This window comes from Rhinatrema bivittatum, chromosome 3 (genome assembly GCF_901001135.1).
Source record: "Rhinatrema bivittatum chromosome 3, aRhiBiv1.1, whole genome shotgun sequence".
Lineage (NCBI taxonomy): Eukaryota > Metazoa > Chordata > Amphibia > Gymnophiona > Rhinatrematidae > Rhinatrema > Rhinatrema bivittatum.
In genome coordinates, this window is record NC_042617.1 from 376,700,467 (window position 1) to 376,721,257 (window position 20,791).

General features: G+C 46.3%; 1 protein-coding gene across 2 annotated transcripts in view; it reads left to right on the forward strand.

Annotated features, from left to right (window-relative positions):
• The window catches only part of PHIP (pleckstrin homology domain interacting protein), a 944,985-nt gene that overhangs the window by 62,995 nt on the left and 861,199 nt on the right, over positions 1 to 20,791 (forward strand). For both annotated transcript variants that reach the window (XM_029595577.1, XM_029595576.1), the window contains exons 5-6: positions 10,596 to 10,694; positions 13,257 to 13,417. In XM_029595577.1, the coding sequence (XP_029451437.1) occupies positions 10,596 to 10,694; positions 13,257 to 13,417 (260 nt within the window). The remainder of the gene's footprint in view (positions 1 to 10,595; positions 10,695 to 13,256; positions 13,418 to 20,791) is intronic.

The following is a 20,791-nucleotide window of genomic DNA, read 5'->3' on the forward strand; positions in this document are numbered from 1 at the left end:
ATCGGTGCCTCCGGTTATTCCTCCGATGCCTTCGGAGCCTAAACCGGGACCTTCAGGTATCCAACTACCCCGTCCCTCTACAGTTCCTAGAGCGACAGGTGCTGATCTTTATGATAACCGGACTGATGATTCTTCACCAGACATCGATGATTTGCCTTCACCACCTTCACCCACTGAAAGTAGAAAGCATTCTCCTCCAGATGACCTTTCTTTCATAAATTTTGTGAAGGATATATCTGAGTTGGTCCCCTTCCAGTTACTGACGGAGCAGGATGACAGACATCAAATGATGGAGTTGCTTCAATTCCTGGACGCGCCCAAGGAAATCACCTCCATCCCCATCCATCAAGTTCTTCTTGACCTTCTCAAAAAGAACTGGGAACATCCTGGCTCCATTGCACCAGTCCACAGAAAAACTGACTCTACCTACTTGGTGCAGTCAGCTCCAGGCTTTCAAAAGCCTCAGTTGGATCACCAGTCTTTGGTGGTTGAATCTGCGCAAAAGAAAGCAAAAAGGTCAAAAACTCATATTTCCTTTCCCCCCGGCAAAGAACCGAAGTTTTTGGATACCATTGGTCGCCGAGTCTTTCAAGGTTCAATGCTGATCCTCCGAATTGCTGCTTACCAACTATATATGATCCATTATAATAAGGTCATTTTTAAGCAACTACAAGACTTGACAACCTCCATGCCTCAGTCAGTTCCAGAAAAGTTCCACACCCTTCTTAATAAGGGGTTGGAGGCAGGCAAACATGAGATTAGATCATGTTACGATATCTTTGACACTGCAACCAGAGTATCTGCAGCCGCTATTTCAGCAAGACTATGGGCTTGGCTCAAGTCTTCAGACCTTCGTCCGGAAGTGCAAGAGTGGTTGTCTGACCTCCCCTGCATAGGAGACAATCTCTTTGGCGAGCAGATTCAAAAGACAGTGGCTGAACTAAAGGACCATCATGAGACTCTGACAGCTCTTTGATACCTTCGGATTATCCTTCTAAACAGCCTTTTTGGAAGGACTCTAAAAAGTCTTTTTATAGACCAAAGAAGTCCTACCTGCCAGCAGCCAGATGCCGTTCTGCGAGACCATTCCTTAAATCACAGTGTCGTCAAACCCGAAAGCAAAAGCCACAGACAGCCCCCCAACCGGGCCCTGCTTCTGGTTTTTGACTCTCGCATAGAGAGCAGCAGCCAGATTCCATTACCAGATGTCCCAGTGGGAGGCCGCTTGTGCCATTTCAACAACATATGGCAATCAATCACCTCGGACCACTGGGTCCTAGCAATAATTGCTCAAGGCTATCATCTCAACTTTCTCTCCATCCCTCCGAATTCCCCACCTCTAATGACGTGGAAAACATCCGACCATTCATTGCTCCTGGAGCAGGAGGCCTCCCTCCTACTCCAGTCCAGAGCAATAGAACCAGTACCATTGCCTCAGCAAGGCCTCAGGTTCTATTCCCGGTACTTTCTAATCCCCAAAAGATCGGGAGGCGTTCGTCCAATTTTGGATCTACGAGCCCTCAACAAGTACCTCCAGAGAGAAAAGTTCAAGATGGTAACCTTAGGCTACCTGCTTCCTCTTCTTCAAAGAGGAGACTGGCTCTGCTCTCTCTACCTCCAGGACGCATACACTCATTGCGATAACTCCATGTCATCGCAAATTCCTGAGGTTTCTCGTAGGCCCCAAGCACTATCAATACAGAGTGCTTCCATTCGGCCTAGCATCTGCACTATGAGTCTACAAAATTCCTCTTCGTGGTTGCCGCCTTCCTCAGGATTCAAGGTGTTCACGTCTACCCCATCTGGACGACTGGTTAATCAGGGCTCCGATTCAGCAATCCGCTTTGTCATCCCTACATCTCACCTTAAACACTCCACTTTCACTCGGATTCTCGTCAACTACGACAAATCCTACTTAGTCCCATCTCAAACCTTATCGATCATTGGGGCAGACTTGGACACCTTACAGGCAAAGGCTTTCCTGCCTCGACAATGAGCCCTTACTCTCGTGTCTCTGGCGCATCAGCTGCAGTCTCAACGCTCGACGACCTCTCATCGTTTTCTCATCCTTCTAGGACACAAGGCATCCTCAGTTCAGGCCACACTAATGGCCCGCCTGGCCATGAGAGTCATGCAGTGGACTCTAAGGTAGCAATGGACACAGTCCCTTCAGCCCCTGTCGACCATTGTCCATGTCACCGACTCACTCCGTCTGTCTCTCGCCTGGTGGACAAATCACATCAGTCCTCTACAGGGCTTGCCCTTTCAGGCGCCAAGCCCTCAAATAACTCTAACCACCAATGCTTCCAACTTTGGGTGGGGAGCCCATGTGGCCGATCTCCAGACACAAGGTTCCTGGTCTCCAGAGGAAGCCAAACACCAAATTTCCTGGAGTTACGAGCAATTTGACACACTCTCAGTATTTCAGGATCGCCTGTCCAGTCATGTCATCCTGATCCAGACGGTCAACCAGGTAGCCATGTGGTACATCAGCAAGCAGGGAGGGACCAGATCCTACCTTCTGTGTCAGGAAGCTGCACAGGTATGGGCGGAGGCCCTCTCCCACTCAATGTACCTCAGGGCCACCTACTTGCCGGGAGTGGACAACGTGTTGGCAGACAAGTTGAATCGCACCTTCCAACCGCACGAGTGGTCTCTAAATCCCTCAGTAGCGAACTCCATCTTCCAAGAATGGGGTTACCCTCAAATAGACTTCTTTACGTCACCCCAGAATCGCAAAGTAGGCAATTTCTGCTCTCTCACTCGCAGCCAACATTATCCACCAAGAGACGCGTTCTCCCTATCATGGTCAACCGCTCTCCTATACGCATTCCCTCCACTTCCACTTCTCTCGAAGACTCTTGTGAAGTTACATCAGGACAAGGGAACCATGATCCTGATAGCACCCCACTGACCCCGCCAAGTGTGTTTCCAATTCTTCAGGATCTTTCCTTTCGCAGGCACATTCCTCTGGGAACAGACTCGCTTCTAATCACTCAAAACGATGGGTGCCTTTGCCACCCCAATCTTCAGGCCCTGTCCCTGACAGCATGGATGTTGAAAGGTTAATCCTTCAGCCGCTTAACGTTTCTGATTCAGTCTCCTGTGTCTTGATTGCTTCACGGAAGCCTTCCACGAGAAAATCGTATTCCTACAAATGGAACAGGTTCACGTCATGGTGCTCTTCTCAGGCCTTTGATCCTTTTACCTGTCCAATCCCAAAGTTTCTAGACTACCTCTGGCACTTGTCAGTCAGGTCTTAAAACTTCCTCTATTAGAATGCATGTCAGTACATCCCCCATACCTTTATGGAAGATACCTTCCATAAAGGTATGGGGGATGTCCCTATCTCAGTACAACCCCTTGTCATACGATTTCTGAAAGGCTTGCTTCACCTCAAGCCTCCACTGCGTCCTCCGGTCCCTTCTTGGGACCTCAACCTGGTTTTGGGTCGGCTCATGAAACCATCATTTGAGCCTCTCCAATCCTGTGAACTTCGCTTTCTCACATGGAAAGTGATTTTCCTTTTGGCAATCAATTCGGCTCGCAGAGTTAGTGAGTTACAGGCCCTAGTTACCTATCCGCCTTACACTAAACTTCTGCAGGACCGGGCGGTACTTTGCACTCACCCTGAATTCTTGCCTAAGGTAGTTTTGGAGTTTCATCTCAATCAATCCATTGTACTACATACCTTCTTTCCCAGGCCCCATTCCAATCCAGGAGAGCAGGCTCTGCATACCCTTGTCTGCAAATGGACTCTAGCGTTCTGCCTAGATCGTACAGCTGCCCACAGGAAGAGCACTCAATTATTTGTGTCTTTCCATCCTAACAAATTTGGGGCAGCCTGTGGGTAAGCAGACTCTCTCCTCCTGGTTAGTGGACTGCATATCCTTTTGCTATCAGCAAGCGGGCATTCCACTCCAAGACCGTGTTAAAGCACACTCTGTGAGGGCCATGGTGACTTCAGTAGCACACCTACGATCGGTGCCGCTTCTTGACATTTGCAGGGCTGCCACCTGGAGTTCTCTCCACACCTTTGCAGCCCACTATTGCTTGGACAAAGCCAGAAGACAAGATTCCATCTTCGGCCAGTCTGTCTTGCGTAACCTATTTACGACGTGACTTACCAACACCCTTCCGCCTGCCCGGAGGGGTTCAGGATGCCCTCTACCAAATTCCACCCCAGTTGTTGTGCCTGTTGCACGCCTTTGGGTACATCTGGTGCCTGTTCGGACATCCTCAGCTCGGTACTCACCCATATGTGAGGACTACCATCCTGCTTGTCCTGTGAGAAAGCAAATGTTGCTTACCTGTAACAGGTATTCTCACAGGACAGCAGGATGTTAGTCCTCACGAAACCTGCCCGCCACCCCGCAGTGTTTGGTTCGTTTTATTATTTTATTTTTCGGCACTACCTGTAGCTTTTAAATAAGACTGAAGAGGGACCCCTGCTGGCTGCAGGGTTGGTGCCATGCTGGGCATGCCCAGTAGGGGCCAGTCAAAGTTCTAGAAACTTTGACAAAAGTGTTCCGTGATTGGGCTCCATCCTTTGATGTCACCCATATGTGAGGACTAACATCCTGCTGTCCTGTGAAGAACACCTGTTACAGGTAAGCAACATTTGCTTTTTTTCTGGTGCATATTTTTTTCTTTCATTGGCCCGTGTTTTTGGTTTGAATATTCAATAATTGATGAAGCAAAGCTGACATCGCAGTATATATACCCCTGAGGTCAGTGGGGGAAGGTAGTTCAGTGGGCACAAGACAGTTGCTCCCTGGTTTTGGCATGGAACCTTTTGCCTTTTCTTGGATAGAATTTTTTCAAGGACTGCACTCCTTTAGGCGCAGTCCCTGGCCAAATTTAACAACTCAGGATTGCAAGCGGTGAAATCCCACATGCCTGGTGCTGCGGGTAAGAGTCTGGGTACCCATGGAGCTGGCCTTCCCAATAGGGACCCAGATAGCAAGGATGGTGAGACAGATCCTTACTCCCTGGAGGATGGGGAAATTCCTCCTGGATTGGAGCCATGTAGAACTGTGTTGAGGTTCTTTCATAGGGATGAGTTACTGGTTCTGATTTCCCAGACATTGAAGATGCTGGGAGTACCTGGGACTGAATCCATGTCTGAGCCAAAGGAGGATCCCATTTTGATTTCCTTGCATAAAGCTTCATGCTTCTTACTATTTGGAGGCAGTTTAAGAATTAATTGATCTTGAATGGGACATCCCAGAAGCTAATTTTAAAGTGGGATGAGTCTTGGAAGGACTTGTACCCCTTGAATTCAGCTGTGAGAGAGCTAATGTTTTTCGAAGGAGGATGCGCTTGTGTGTGCTGTTACCAAGTGGCCAGCTATTCCCATAGAAGGGGGAGCTGCCTTGAAGGATGCATAGGATAGGAGAAGTGAGGCTATCTTTAAGCAGGCCTTTGAAGCAATGGCAATGAATTTACCAGAGGATAATAAACAGGTGCCGCAATCCTTCAGCACAAGAGGTTGTAACAGGGGGTTCATATGTTTTCAACCCTACAGAGGAGCGGCTTTTTAGAGGACTCGACCTTTGGGTAGATCTCAGTCCTTTCGTCCCAGACAGCCCAGATGGGGCGCAGACTCATGTAGTGGAGCATCCTGAGCCTCCCAATGAGGGTGTGCCGATCCACCTTCAGGATCAGGAGATAGGTCGCTTCTCTCTCTCTCTTTTTTTTTTTTTTTTTTGAGGTGGGTTGAGATCACAACAGACCAGTGAGTGCTGGAGGTGATAAGGAAATGGCTATGCGTTGGAGTTTCGCAGTGTTCCTCAGAAAGCGTTCATGGTGTTTCCCTGAAACACTCTGCAGAAGAGACAGGCAATGGAGATTACGTTGTTAAGACTCCTCTGCCTGTGGGCTGTGGTTCCACTGCCCACGTCTCAAGTAAATATTGGCAGATATTCCATTTATTTCATGGTGCCCAAGGAGAGGGCTCTTTTCCATCCCATCCTGGATCTCAAAGGATTTACTGTCATTTGTGTGTGACTCATTTTTGCATGGAAACCTTGAACTCTGTGATAACGACAGTACAGTCAGGGAAATTCCTGACGACTCTGGATCTGTCCAAGGTGTACCTGCATGTTCCCATCTGATTAGAGCATCAACTATTTCTGCGTTTTGTGCTTTTGAGACGTCATTGGTTTTGAGCACCACCTTTTGGTTTGGCCACAGTGCCCAGATCTTTTTCCAAGGTTATGGTGGTGGTAGTGGAATTGAGAAAAAATGGGATCCTGGTACACATGTACTTAGACGACTGACTGATTTGACTTGAGTCTAGAAGAGAGCCTTTGGGTCTCAAGGAAGGTGATCTCCTTGTTAGAGGAGCTAGGTTGGGTCATGAACCTGGCCAAGAGAAATCTTTAGCCATCACAGTAGCTAGAGTATCTGTGTTCAGTTCAACATGAAACAGGGCAGAGCCTTCCTGCCGGAAGGCTGTATTCAGAAGCTGATGGCGCTGGTGCGTTTGACAAACACAATATGTCCGACAGTGTGGTCCTATTTTATGTGCTCGGATTGATGGGAGTGACTCTGGAGGTGGTGCCGTGGGCAAGGGCACATATGTGTCTCGTTGGAGCCCACAGTCTGAAGACTGTTCGATTCGGCTCCATCACCCAATGGAATCTGCTCTTACCTACAGTGGTGGTTAAAAGTGGATCATCTCGGAAAGAGGGTTTCCTTAAGACCACTGGAATGGCTAGTACTCACAACATATGCTAGTCTCCAGGGTTGGGGAGCTCACTGTCAGGAGCTGACAGCACAGGGGTGCTGAAGTGCAGAAGAGTGTCTCTGGAACATCAATTGGCTGGAAGCCCGTGCAGTTCGGTTGGCATGCTTGTGGTTCAGTGACAGATTGCAGGGTCGAGTTGTCTGGATAATGTCGGACAGTGCAACGACAATGGCTTACATCATTCGGCAGAGAGGAACCAAGAGCAAGCAGATGTCGCAAGAAATAGCACAACTTATGGAATGGGCGGAAGTGCATCTTCTGGAGATCAAGAGAAGACTTTCTCAGCAGACAAGAGTCTTGATCCAGGAGAATGGGAATTGTCAAACGAGGCGTTTCAGCTAATAGTGGATCACCTGGGCCTTCAATTTCTGGACCTGCTTGTGACTTCTGGTAGTGTGAAGGTTCCTCGATTCTTCAGTTGCAGGAGAGATCCAAAGTCCTTGGGCATCGATGCTGTTGTGCAGGAGTGGCTGGAGGGCAAGCTGCTGTGTGCTTTTCCAGCTTGGCCCTTGTTGGGCAGAATGGTTCTGAGGGTCAAGGGTCAAAGAGGGATGGTGCTTCTGGTGGCACCAGATTGGCCCAGGAGATTGTGGTATGCAGATCTGCGAAGGCTTCTGTTGGACTCTTTGTTCTGGTTTCTGGAGCAAAGGAATTTGCTATGGCAGGGGCCTGCTCTTTTCGAAGAACTGAATCTATTTTGTCTTACAGTGCGGCTCTTGAGAGGACTAGGCTGCTGAAGCATGGATGTTCTGCTGCAGTGATTACCACCTTACCTAGAGCGAGAAAATTCTCCACTTTCTTAGCCTATGTGTGGGTTTGGTGAATGTTTGAGGCTTGGTGTGAAGATCAAGGGGTTCTTCCTTGTTCGGTTAAGATTCCACTAATTTTGGAATTTTTGCAGGATGGATTGAGTAAAGGGATAGCCCGTAATTCCTTAAAGGTAGAGGTGGCGTCTGTTTCCGAGGTCAGGTGAATAGTGGACCTTTGTTGGCTCACCCAGATGTGTCCCATTTCTTGAAAGGAGTGAAGCATCTTCATACTCCCTTGCAGTTTCTGGAGCCCTTGTGAATTCTTAATCCAGTTTTGGATTTTTTTAGTGGGCCCTACCTTTCGACAGATACGTTACCTTTCCTTGAGGTTACTGAGCTAGAAAGCTGTGTTTCTGGTGGCAATTTGTTCTGTGCGTCAAGTATCTGAACTTCAGGCCTTGTCTTGCCGGGAGCCGTTTCTACAAGTGACTTCAGGGTCGATACAGCTGCATGCTGTTCCTTCCTTTTTGCCCAAAGTAGTCTCGGATTTTCACTTGAATCAGTCTATTTCCCTGCCTTCTCTGGACAGGGTAAGAGATGTGGAGGAATATCACCTGTTATGGCCCTTGGATGTTAAAAGGCATATCTTGAGGTATTTAAAGGTTTCTTGGTCTCTCAGAAAGATGGACTGGCTGTTTACTCTCCATGGTGGCAGTAAACAAGGTGAGCTGGAATCGTGGATTACAATAGCTTGCTGGATTAAGGAGGTGGTTATGACCGCGTATGTGGATGCTGAGCAGCCGTTGCTTAGTCAGGTTAGGGCTCATTCCACTAGGGCTCAGTGTCATGGGCGGAAGTTAGATTATCTCCTGTCGACATTTGCCGAGCTGTGATGTGGTCCTCCTTGCGCACCTTTTCCAGGCATTATTGTCTGGATGTGCAGGCCCAGGATGACACAACCTTCGCATATCCGGTTTTGACTGGACCGCAGGCAGCCTCCCACCCTGTTTGGGAGTAGCTTTGGTACATCCCACTGACCCTGAGTCCATCTGTCTACATGCTAGGAAATGGAGAAATTACTTATCTGATAATTTCGTTTTCCTTAATGTAGACAGATGGACTCTGCTTTCCGCCCTCGGCTGCCAACTGATTGTATCAATAGCCCTCCTGTGGGTATTTGAATCCCAAGGGATTACTGGTAAATGTTACTTCTGGGGGAATTCTGCCCAAAAAAATGTAAAATTCTGCAAACTTTATATTGGTCAAAATAACACAATTTACATGACAGTCTTTAAGTAACTACATTTTAAATTAATACAGAAAAATGTTATTACTTAAAGATAAAGAATTTTAAGTATTTTGAGCAGAATTTCCCTAGAAATTCACTGTAAGAGTGTTCCTTCCACTCGCTCTCCCTACTCCCCTGGCCACTTTGCCCTCTCAGGCCCAGACTCCTCCACCTGCCAGTATCTCTCCCCTCCACCTCTAGGCTCAACCCCTTCCACTCTATTGCCAGTTCCAGAGTTTGACCCCATTCTCAGTACTGCCCCTCACACAGGTTCCCTCTGTCCCTCCTCTCTCACACATATGCTCCCTCTCTCTAATACACATACACAACCCTCATACAGGCTCCCTCACTCTTGCGCACACATACACATTCCCTCATACAGGGCCCTCTCTCTTGCACACACAACCACAAAAGCTCCCTTTCTCTCTCACACATACATCCTCACACAGGCTACCTATGTCTCTCTCTCACACACCCCTTCACACAGGCTCTGTCTCACACATACACAAGCTAGCACCCTCACATACACGCAATCCCTTTTTCATACACATGAGCTCCCAATCTCTCACATACACACACTTCTTCACAATCTCCTCATATAGGCTTCCTTTCTCTGAAACCCACACTCAAGCATCCCCCCACCCCCTCTCTTACCTCCCATGCTCTCTCTCTCCCCCACACGTTCTCTCTCACTGGCATGCCGCGAACGGAGCTAGTCCCGCATGTGTCGCGGGATGTGCTCCATTTGCGGCGAAGATGAAGGCCTGGGTGCGCCGTTCGTGGCGCAAAGGGAAGGCCCTCCTATGCCGCGAACGGAGTGTGCTCTGCTCGTCGCGAGCGGAGCTCACGCTCCGTTCGCAGCATGCCAGGGTCTCCTGCTATTTTCTGTGCAGAATTTGGCAATTCTGCGCAGGGGGGAATTCTGCGCAAATTCTGCACTCCCCAGTAGCGCAGAATTCCCCCAAGACTAAAGTGTTCTTCCAGAACCTAGCTTGGGGTACCTATGTGCTTATGTGAGTTCAATGTTTATTATTGGTTGAGTACAGTTATGGTTGACTGTTTTTAATCAAGTTTTTTTTACTAGTCCACAGTTGCTTTTGAAGCGAATACTGGTAGCCTGGGGTCACTGCAGGAGTATGTATACTGTGACGTTAGCTTGTTCCGTCTCCATCTGCTGGCAGGGGAGCATAACCCACTGGTCCTGAGTCCATCTGTCTATACTAAGGAAAATGAAACTATCAGGTAAGTAATTTTTCCATTCTTCCACTATAGTGTAGTCCTACGTTCCTGAATGTAATCCTCTATGAATTCCCTAAAGGTGGAATATGAATCAAATAATAAATACTGCGATGATTGATTGAATGACTGATAATTTATATTTGTAAAGAGTTTTTTTTTTATTTGTACAATGCTTTGATTAATGAAAAGTATATTAAGTTAAACTAAACAATGAGCGTGCATGGATAGATCTGCACGTGCATCTCTATTTGTAAATTTCTCATGCATATTTGTAGTGGATTTTCTGAAAATCAGAATGGCTATGTGTGCCTGGAGGATGGGTTAGAAACCACTGACATAGAGTTGTGGGACTCAAACCAATACTCTATTAGTGGGGAGATATTGGCGGATTGTGGAGTAAAGACTTGAAGAGGGGAGGGATCAGTTGGTGGTTCCATTTGTTTTGAATATTGAAAACAATTTGCAAACATTTATGGTTCTGCTAGTTTACAATACAATAACTATAGATTTTATTTTTTGTGTGGTTTTGTAGTACTCGTAGTTCACATTTACTTTCCTTATGAAACAGGCTGCAAGCATGTGGCATGGAAAGGATCTGCTCTCGCTGCATTACATTGTGGAAGGCCTCCGGAGGCACCAATAAACTATGGCAGTCCACCTAGTATAGGTAACTAAATATTTAAATGTTGTATTTGGTGACAATGCAAAACTGAGCATGTTGGTAATATAAAGCAAAAACAAATGGAACATCTATGTGTAAGAAAAAATAACAATACAAGAATGAAAAAGGATTTCTTACTTCATATATTGGACTGTGAAGATATTTGTGTTTTTGTACTAGCGACCATCATATAGCACAGAGTCCTGGATATCTTGCTGGGTGACCCGTAGGGTATAATCATTGGTCGCTATAACACCAATCTTGATGCTAGTAGGCAGATGAAGTGCTTTTCTGCATCTTATTTTTTTTTAGCCAAAATAGCACCGGTCTGCTGAATACCACTTGAATATCACTGGTTGCTGAAATAAGACAGGCTTTAAATGACTGCTGTCAAATTCGTTCTATTCAAATGTTCTTTTTTTCAAAACATACCGCCTGCTGTCAAAAACGCCAGACTCTGCAGGGTTTTGGAGAAATCTCCTTCTTCAGGGGTCCAGCCGGCTTTTTAAAAAACTTTGCGTGTGCTATGCATTTAAAGCAATTGCACAGCGTATCTGTATGCGGTTCAGCTCCTTGATCTTGTAGATGGGTCAGCGCTGTTGAGTGTTGCTGTTTTTCTGTACAATGGATGCTGTCAGATCCATTGCATAGAAAAAACACGCTTTCGATTTATTATTTTAATTTTTGCTCCTACTTTTACTATATACTGAGACTGAAGGGGGACACCTGCTGGATGCAGGGTTAGGTGGCACGCTGGGCATGCTCAATGTGCCAAGTCAAAGTTCTAGAAACTGACAAAGTGTTCTGTGAGGGCTCCATCCTGATGATGTCACCCATATGTGAGGACTAACATCCTGCTGTCCTGTTACAGGTAAGCAACTCCGCTTTTCACTTTCGGATAATAGAAGGACTAGGGGGGGCACTCCATGAAGTTAGCAAATAGCTCATTTAAGACTAATTAGAGAAAATTCTTTTTCACTTAACTCACAATTAAGCTCTGGAATTTGTAACCAGAGCATGTGGTTAGTGCAGTTAATGTAGCTGGGTTTAAAAAAGGTTTGGATAAGTTGACTTAGGGAATGGCCTCTGCTATTACTGGCATCAGTAGCATGGGATGATCTTGGTGATTGGGTACTTATTTATTTTATTTGTTGAGTTTTATATACCGTCATTCGGTAGAGCCATCATAACGGTTTACAAAAATATACATTTTTCTTAGCAGTTGTGTAACAGAAAAAACAATGTTCTTGTGGCCTGGTTTGGCTCTGTTGGAAACAGGATGCTGGGCTTGATGGACCCTTGGTCTGACCCAGCATGGCAATTTCTTATGTTTTTATGTTCTTATATGCTACTTTGCTTGTCGAGGAAATGGACGGTTGCAGGCATGCAGGTAGCAGTGGCAGGCCAGGCCAGCTCCAGGAGCCTTCAGCAGAAGCTGCTTTGCTTGGGAGGTTCGATGAGGTGGTCACAGCCTGGCAGCAGGGCTGAGGAAGGGTGGGGAGGAGTGGCAGGAGCTAATTCATGCATTGCATGAGCAACTGAGCACAGACTGCTGTGCAGACAAGGCTTCCCACATGTGTCTAGAAGCTGCTTTGCTGGGGGTGGGAGGGGGACAGTTAAGGCTAGAAGTGTTAATGGCTGGGCAGCAGGGCTGGGGGAGAGGGGAGTGGCAGGAGCTAATTGAGCTTGTGCCTTGAATTAGCAACTGAGCACAGATAGCTATGCGGAACCAGACAATCAGTGGTAAGTAGCACAGGACAGAGAAAAAGGTGTCTCGACTGTTGGGGGATGCAAGGGCAAGGCTCAAGGTTGGATGGGTGGGGACTGAGAAGAGGGCTTATGCTTACTGTGCAAGCCTCAGCACACAGAGCACTTCCAGACAGTCCTGAAAGCACATATGCTTTAAGAGGCTGGCTTCCATGTGCAGTGTGCACAGTGCTGCAGCCCACCTTTCGGCTTTTCCTATATAGCAGCAGCTGCGGTGGCATTAAGTGATTGGCTGCGCTGTTCCAGGAGGGAAGAAAACGACATGGGGATTGGTTAAAGTGCACACTGCAGGCTCCAGACAGAGTGGGACTTCTCTGAGGATGAAATTCCGGACAATTTCTGGTTTTTCAATGTTGCCTCTGGCTGCCGGACTCAAAAACCTAAATCGGTACAGTCCAGAGAAAATCCTGACAGTTGGCAACCCTAGGGACATGTTGAGCCAGTTTTTGTTTATATAAACTTTTTTTTTTCCCCTCAAAGTATTTTGGAATGTTTCTTGTTTTGTCAACACAGATGCTTAGAGAAGAGAGATGCTGACAAATAGAAAGTTTTTGTTTTGGGTTGATGATGTTATATCCCACTCTGAACATCTACAAATGAAGCATGATATAAATCCAGTAACTGAAGAAGAAAATCACAGGTTCACCTTGTCATCACGTGGAGTTAATTGGCAGCTTTGTGCCAATCACAGCTAAATGTTTGGAATGGTGTTCCTTTAATATACATTTCTAGAATGTATTCATTAAAATATTTATTTGCCATGTGCTCATTTTTCTAACATTTATCCTTTTCTCTTTATAGCAAATACACTTTTTGCAAGAAGGCTAAATGGAAAGTACAGAGCCGAACACCTCGTTCCAACTCCAGTGTATCAGCATATGAAAATGCACAAACGAATTCTAGGGCACTTGTCGTCTGTATACTGTGTAACTTTTGATCGGACTGGCAGGAGGATATTCACTGTAAGTACCATGTTTTACAATTATTTTCATACAGATAGGCTACTTATGCATTTTTACTTTCTCTCCATGGGCAAACAGGACTAATTCAGGCACATGAGTGGGTGACATCATTATATGGTGCCAATGTGGAGCATAATCTCTGAGCACAAAACCCAGAAGTCTTTCTGAGCAGGCGTCAATGTTCTTGCTTAGTTTTTATCTGCCAGAGTGAAATAACTTGTTGCTGTGTCTCTCCAGTCACACATGGTACTTCCTGAATTTTTCATATTTTTGTTATCTTTTGGCCACTCTGGCTTTTCCTGTATTTTTTTCATGGATCTCAGTATAAAATTTATTTCTGTTAGAATTTCTCCTTTTTTGTCATATCAGAGAAACCTTTCAAACCATGCTTGGTGTCTCTCACAGCATCTGTCTGCTCTCTGGGACCAGAGCAAAACGTGAGTAATTATGTGACATGCGGCAAAGTCTCTGTGGGCTCTCACCTTCAGAGAGCTCAAATTAATATATGAGCTGTTTTCTCTTGAATGAAAGGTGCACAGTTCTTCTCAGAGATCAATGCCCCAAAATGAAAAGGCAGTCAGTCTCTAAAGTGCTGAAGACACTCATTGATTTCCTGCTTCGATAAGAGGAGGTGGTGTTGGTGCCAAGATCTTCCTCTCTGCATCGTGCTGAAACATCAGTGGCACTGAATAGTTGGCTATCAATTTGGCACCATTTACATTTACTGTCTCTGTGCAGAAGATAACTGTGCCAAAATATCATGGCGTTGATTCTTTGAGGCATCAAAAAAAATCACCAGTATTGGTCCTGAAATTGGATACTTCATCCGTAATACAGCAGCCTCCTTCATCAGATTTCCATTCATTTATACAGCAGTTATAGCTTGAGTTCATCCATTATTATGTGAAAAATAGTCTATTCCACTTTCTACTTGGAGCCAGTACAAAAAAATTTGGTTCATAAATGGAATCTAGATCTTCCATTCAACCTTATCATCTGATTTTTTACAAGGGAAAATTACAAACTCCTGTATCCTTAGAGCCTCCACTATTAATCATTGATTCTGGGGATGAATCCAACATATCCTTGTAATATCACCTCAACCATTTGATGGAGGATTCAAACTCTTCTCCAGGACCAAGTAGGAATACACCACCGCCATAGCTTTTCATATATCTGGCATTTTTACAGAAAATATCAGTATCTTATTTTGAAAGGAAGAAGCAGACGCAGAAGGGACGCAGAAGGGACGTTGAGGAATATTAAGGTTTATACAAGCACCAAAGCAAACTCTAGCAATACCAGTGCACAAAACAATTCAGGACCTTATTTATTTTATTTATTTGTAGATTTTTATTTCTCACAGAACAAGCAGGATGGTTGTCCTCACAAATGGGTGACATCGAGGATGGAGCCCAACCACGGAAAACGTCTGTCAAAGTTTCTGGAACTTTGACTGGCCCCTACTGGGCATGCCCAGCACGGCACTAACCTTGAAGCCAGCAGGGGTCCCCCTTCAGTCTTCTTTTTTCCGCGCAGCAGTTGCCACGCGGTGAAGGAGCTCTTACCACATTTCTGACAGGAAATTCTTCTCGAACTTCTTTGAAGTAAAATACGCCCCACAGGGGTCCCCCCTCTATCTACATTTAGTCCGTGGTGTTTCGGTAAGTTTTTTGCCATTTTTCGCCGGCTACCGTCGAGTTTAGCCTTCGCGGCCTGCTGGCCGTCGACCGTCCCGCGGCTAAATTTTTGGTCAATGGCCATGGTGTCGGGGTTCCGTTGGTGCCCGGATTGTACGCGCACCATGTCTATCACAGACCCTCACAGAGTCTGTGTCTTATGTTTAGGAAGTGAGCATGATGTCCTGACTTGCACCAAATTGTGCCCTTATGACACCAAAAGGTCGCAAAGCCAGAATGGAGAAAATGGGACTCCTTTTCCATGCTCACACTCCGACGCCATCCATCGCATAGACGTCCTCGGAACCGGCACCGTCGAAGTCCTTCCATCGGCGGCAACCTCCCGGTGACCGGCTGCCATCGACGTCTCCACGACCATCGACTCCTGTTCCTTCCCCCGAGGATCGTGGGGATCGGCGGGAGAAGCATCGTCATCGACATCGCAAGTCTCGGACCATCGAGTAATCGAAGTCTTCGACCTCGGTACCGTCCGAGCCGCCACCGAAGAAGTCTCGATCAGAAGCGGCCCTGTCCACTTCTGTTTCTGAGACATTGAGGCAACCCTCATCCCATCGGGGTTTGGGAGCCGCGATTCCACTGGTAACGGTGGTCCCTCCGGCTCAGCCTCAGCCTCCCTCTTCCGCGGAGCTGGGTATTGTTACCCCAGGTCTCCGGGAAGAACTGGACCGGCTGGTCCAGGAGGCCATCGACAAGGCGATGCAACGGTTCCAGACTCCTTCGGCTCCGACTCCGTCACCGAGAGTGGAACCAGTCATCGACCCGATTCCAGCAGTGCTGGCACCGCTGCTCGCATGGATGGAAGCGCTTATGACCGTCCTTCCACCGGTAATACCAGGGTCACCGACAGCACCGGTGCGCTCCCCCGATGCCACTTCATTGGGCACAGAAATACCGTATCGAATTCCCCCTTCGGGAGTAGTTCCATCGGTGCCATGTCGTCCCTCGCCACCGATACATTCCTCCGTGGCGAAACGTACATCGGCTCCATCGATGCCTTCGATGCCGGCACCGATGCCTCCAAGGGTATTTTCAATGCCCCCGGTGATTTCTTCGGGTTTCTCGGAGCCTCAACCGGGTCCTTCAGGTATCCAACCCCCTCGGTGTCCTATAGGTCAACAACCTGATCCTTATGACACCTGGGGTGATAATTCTTCTACGGATACAGATGATTTACCTTCACCACCCTCTCCTGCTGAAAGCAGAAAGCGTTCTCCTCCCGAGGACCTCTCTTTCACAAATTTTGTGAAGGAAATGTCGGAATTGGTCCCTTTTCAGCTTCAATCTGAGCAAGATGACAGGCACCAAATGATGGAATTACTCCAATTTTTGGATGCCCCAAAAGTCATCACTTCCATTCCAATTCATCAGGTTTTTCTGGACCTTCTAAAAAAGAATTGGGAAACTCCTGGATCTGTTGCTCCAGTAAACAAAAAAGCGGACTCTACTTACCTCGTACAGTCAGCACCTGGCTTTCAAAAACCTCAGCTAAACCACCACTCTGTTGTGGTGGAGTCAGCACAAAAGAAAGGTAAAAGAATGAAGCCATACTCATCCATACCTCCTACTAAGGAGAGTAAGTTCCTAGATAGTATAGGCAGAAAAGTTTACCAAGGGGCCATGCTTATTTCTAAAATAGCTTCTTATCAGCTATACATGCCCTAGAGCCATGTGTATATTCTTTGATCTCTGATTCAAAACTCTCCAAACATCACATAGATGAAACTCCTTGCAAAGATAAGTGATCGCCTTCCCCTTAGATTTCTTGAAATTTTACCTGTGGTGATTTGTCCAGCAGAGGTTCATGCACAGTTATAATCCCCAACCATAAATAAAGTTCCTCTTAAGCTAACAAGAATTAAAGTTTGTGAAAAAGCAATGGTCATATTCGATGGGCGCATAGAGATTACAAATGGTAATGTCTCTCCCATGAAATTTACCAGTAATGATAATATCTAGCCTCTGTGTCGTGAATCTCCTGTACAAGTTGAAAATGGATATTTCTATGCATAAGTATGGCCACCCTTGCTTTTTTCCCTTTCACTTCTGAAATAAAAACCATAATTTTGCCCAGTCTCTGACTAGCTTCGTATTTCCATGGCCGAGAGGTGCATTTCTTGCAGGCTATAGAGACTTTATGCCTAGTCATAAGAACATAAGAAATAGTCAGAATGGGTCAGACCAAGGGTCCATCAAGCCCAGCATCCTGTTTCCATCAGTGGCTAATCCAGGCTACAAGTACCTGGCAAGTACCCAAAAACTAAGTAAATCCCACGCTACTGATGCTAGTAATAGCAGTGGCTATTTTCTAAGACAACTTGATTAATAGCAGGCAATGGACTTCTCCTCTAAGAACTTATCCAAACCTTTTTTTAAACCCAGCTACACTAACTGCACTAAACACATCCCTGGCAACAAATTACAGTGTTTAATTGTGCATTGAGTGAAAAAGAATTTTCTCTGATTAGTTTTAAATGTGCTACATACTAATGTCATGGAGTGCCCCTAGTCCTTCTATTGTCTGAAAGAGTAAATAACTGATTCACATTTACCCGTTCTAGTCCTCTCTTGATTTTAAAGACCTCTATCGTATCCCCCCTAAGCCGTCTCTTCTCCAAGCTGAACAGCTCTAACCTCTTTAGTCTTTCCTCATAGGGGAATTGTTCCATCCCCTTTATCATTTTGGTCGCCCTTCTCTGTACCTTCTCCATCGCAACTATAACTTTCTTGAGATGCAACGACCAGAATTGTACATGGTATTCAAGGTACGGTCTTACCATGGAGCGATAGAGGCATTATGACATCCTCTGTTTTATTCACCATTCCCTTCCTAATAATTCCTAACATTGCTTTTTTGACTGCCGCAGCACACTGAGTTGACTATTTAAATTTATTATCCACTATGATGCCTAGATCTCTTTCCTGGGCGGTAGCTTCTAATATGGAACCTAACATAGTGTAACATTGGGTTATTTTTCCCTATATGCATCACCTTGCACTTACCCACATTAAATTTCATCTGCTATTTGGATGCCCAATTTTCCAGTCTCACAAGGTCATCTTGAAATTTATCACAATCTGCTTGTGATTTGATTATTCTGAATAATTTTGTATCATCCGCAAATTTGATTACTTCACTTGTCATATTCCTTTCCAGATCATTTATAAATATATTGAAAAGCACAGGTCCTAGTACAGATCCTTGAGGCACTCCCACTGTATACCCTTTTCCACTGAGAAAATTGTCCATTTAATACTACTGTTTCCTGCCTTTTAACCAGTTTGTAGTCCACAAAAGGACATCGCCATCTATCCCATGACTTTTTACTTTTCTTAGAGCCTCTCATGAGGAACTTTGTCAAATGCCTTTTGAAAATCCAAATACACTACATTTTATTTATTTTTATTTTATTTAAACATTTTTATATACCGGCATTAGTTGTGGACATCATGCCGGTTTACATTAAAAACTAGTTAAGTTTGGAAATTACATTTTAACAGGGGAATCAAAACTGGGAGGGGGTAACAAAAATAGAGTAGATGAGAAATAACAGTAACATTAACGTGGATCCTCGGAATGAAGAGGAGAGAGGATAACAAAATATGATTCCTCAGTATGAGGAAGAGAGAGTAGACGCAAGGTGGTCTATTTTTATTGGAAACGGTGTAAGCTTTTTATTCTGGGTAGGCTTGTTTGAACAACCATGTTTTCAATTTCTTTTTGAAGTTGTTCATACATGGTTCGAGGCGTATATCAGGTGGCAGTGTGTTCCAGTGAGTGGGACCTGCTATGGAGCGTGCACGGTCATGTGTAGAGGAGAGATGGGCTGTTTTCAGGGAGGGGACGACAAGGGTACCTTTTTTGGTTGTTCTGGTCGGTCGATTGGACTGGGTGGCTGTGAAAGGGAGGTCTAGCCAGTTGAAGTTGTGGGTGTAAATTGCTTTATGTATTATAGTGAGGGTTTTGTAGATAATACGAGAGGCTATGGGGAGCCAGTGTAGGTCCCTAAGGGTGGGAGTGATGTGGTCGTATTTACGAGAGTTTGCAATGAGTCTCGCTGTAGCATGTTGTAACATTTGTAATGGTTTGATGGAAGAGTGAGGGAGCCCTAGAAAGAGAGCATTACAGTAGTCTAATTTGGATGATATGGTGGCCTGGATGACTGTACGGAAGTCGGGTGTGTAGAAGGGGTCTGAGTTTTTTAAGTACGTTAAGTTTGAAAAAACAGGCTTTGAGAATGGAATTTATGTAGTTCTTCATGTTTAGCTGGTGGTCAAGGAGAACTCCAAGGTCCGTCACGAAAGGTTGTGTTGAGAGGAGGTGGTATTTGGTGTTATCAGATGGTAGAGGGGAAGGGGAAGAGTGAGGGGAGATGAGTAGAAGTTCAGTTTTGTTCGTATTGAGGGCGAGGTGGAGGTTAGTGAGCAGGGAGTTGATAGCTGTGAGGCATTTCTCCCAATGTTCTAGTGCGTCGGAGATGGAGTTCTGGTTCACCTTTATCTAAATGTTTATTAACCCCTTCAAAAACGTGAAGCAGATTTGTGAGGCAAGACTTGCCTTGGGTAAAGCCATTCTGTCTTTTTTCCATTAAGCCATGTCTTTCTATATGCTCTGTGATTTTGATCTTTAGAACACTTTCCACTATTTTTCCTGGCACTGAAGGATCGCAGGGATAGTGACACATCCTTCATGATCTCGCCAGTGTCCCGGACATTGGGGTCTTCCACCTCCTTGGTGCTGAGTAAAGACCAGGCCGAGCACCATGGGAGATCCCTCAAGCCTCGCCACCGGTTGCCGTCGGCACACGGCTCAGATTCCAGTGTGGTACTGGCGGCTGCCATACTGCCACCGAAGCGATCCTGGCCATCGGAGGTCCCATCCTCCGATGCTCCTGGAGTTCCAGGCGTTCCCCACTGATGTTAATGCCAGGCACCGTGCCACTTCGGAGACCTTGGATGGCACCTCGTTCCTCTCCATCAGTCCTAGCCTCACCGGACTTTCAGGAACCGCAGGGTTCAGATTGCAGTGCTCAGGGCGCTTCAGAGCATGGAGCCGCCCATGCCGGTGACCAAGCCTCTGCCGTTGATTCTAGCACCCCTGCTAACAGCATCTGGACATCTTTTTAAGCGCTTTACCGATGCAACCGGTGCCCGAGGGGCCTTCGATCCTCCAATGGTCACGATGCCCCCCTCCGGAGCAATCCCTCTTTAGTCCTCTGAGGAGGAAGATGCAGCCGGTGCCTATTCCAATTGCTCACGGAGGAGGAAATGTGTCACAAGATGCTGGAAGTACTCCAGTTCATTGATGGTCCTAAGGAGATTGTGGTGGTTCCCATCCATGACATATTCAAGGACCTCCTCCTTTGCATGTGGGAGCACCCAATCTCTATTTCCCCTGTCAATAGGAAGGCAGATGCCACTATTTGGTGCAGCAAGCCATGGGGTTCGAGAAGCAGCACCTCCCCCACCAGTCGATGGTCCGCCTTGAAAAAAGCCAGGCGCTCCCGTACCCACGCTTCTGCCCCCAACAGGGCGAGAACATAAGGGAGTTTGATGCTTTGGGAGGAAGGTCTTTCAGGGTGCTATGCTATTCGCCTTATTGCCGCCTACTAGCTATACATGACTCAGTACAACCGAAACCTCTGGAAGCAAGTCCAGGACCTCGCAGAGGGGCTGC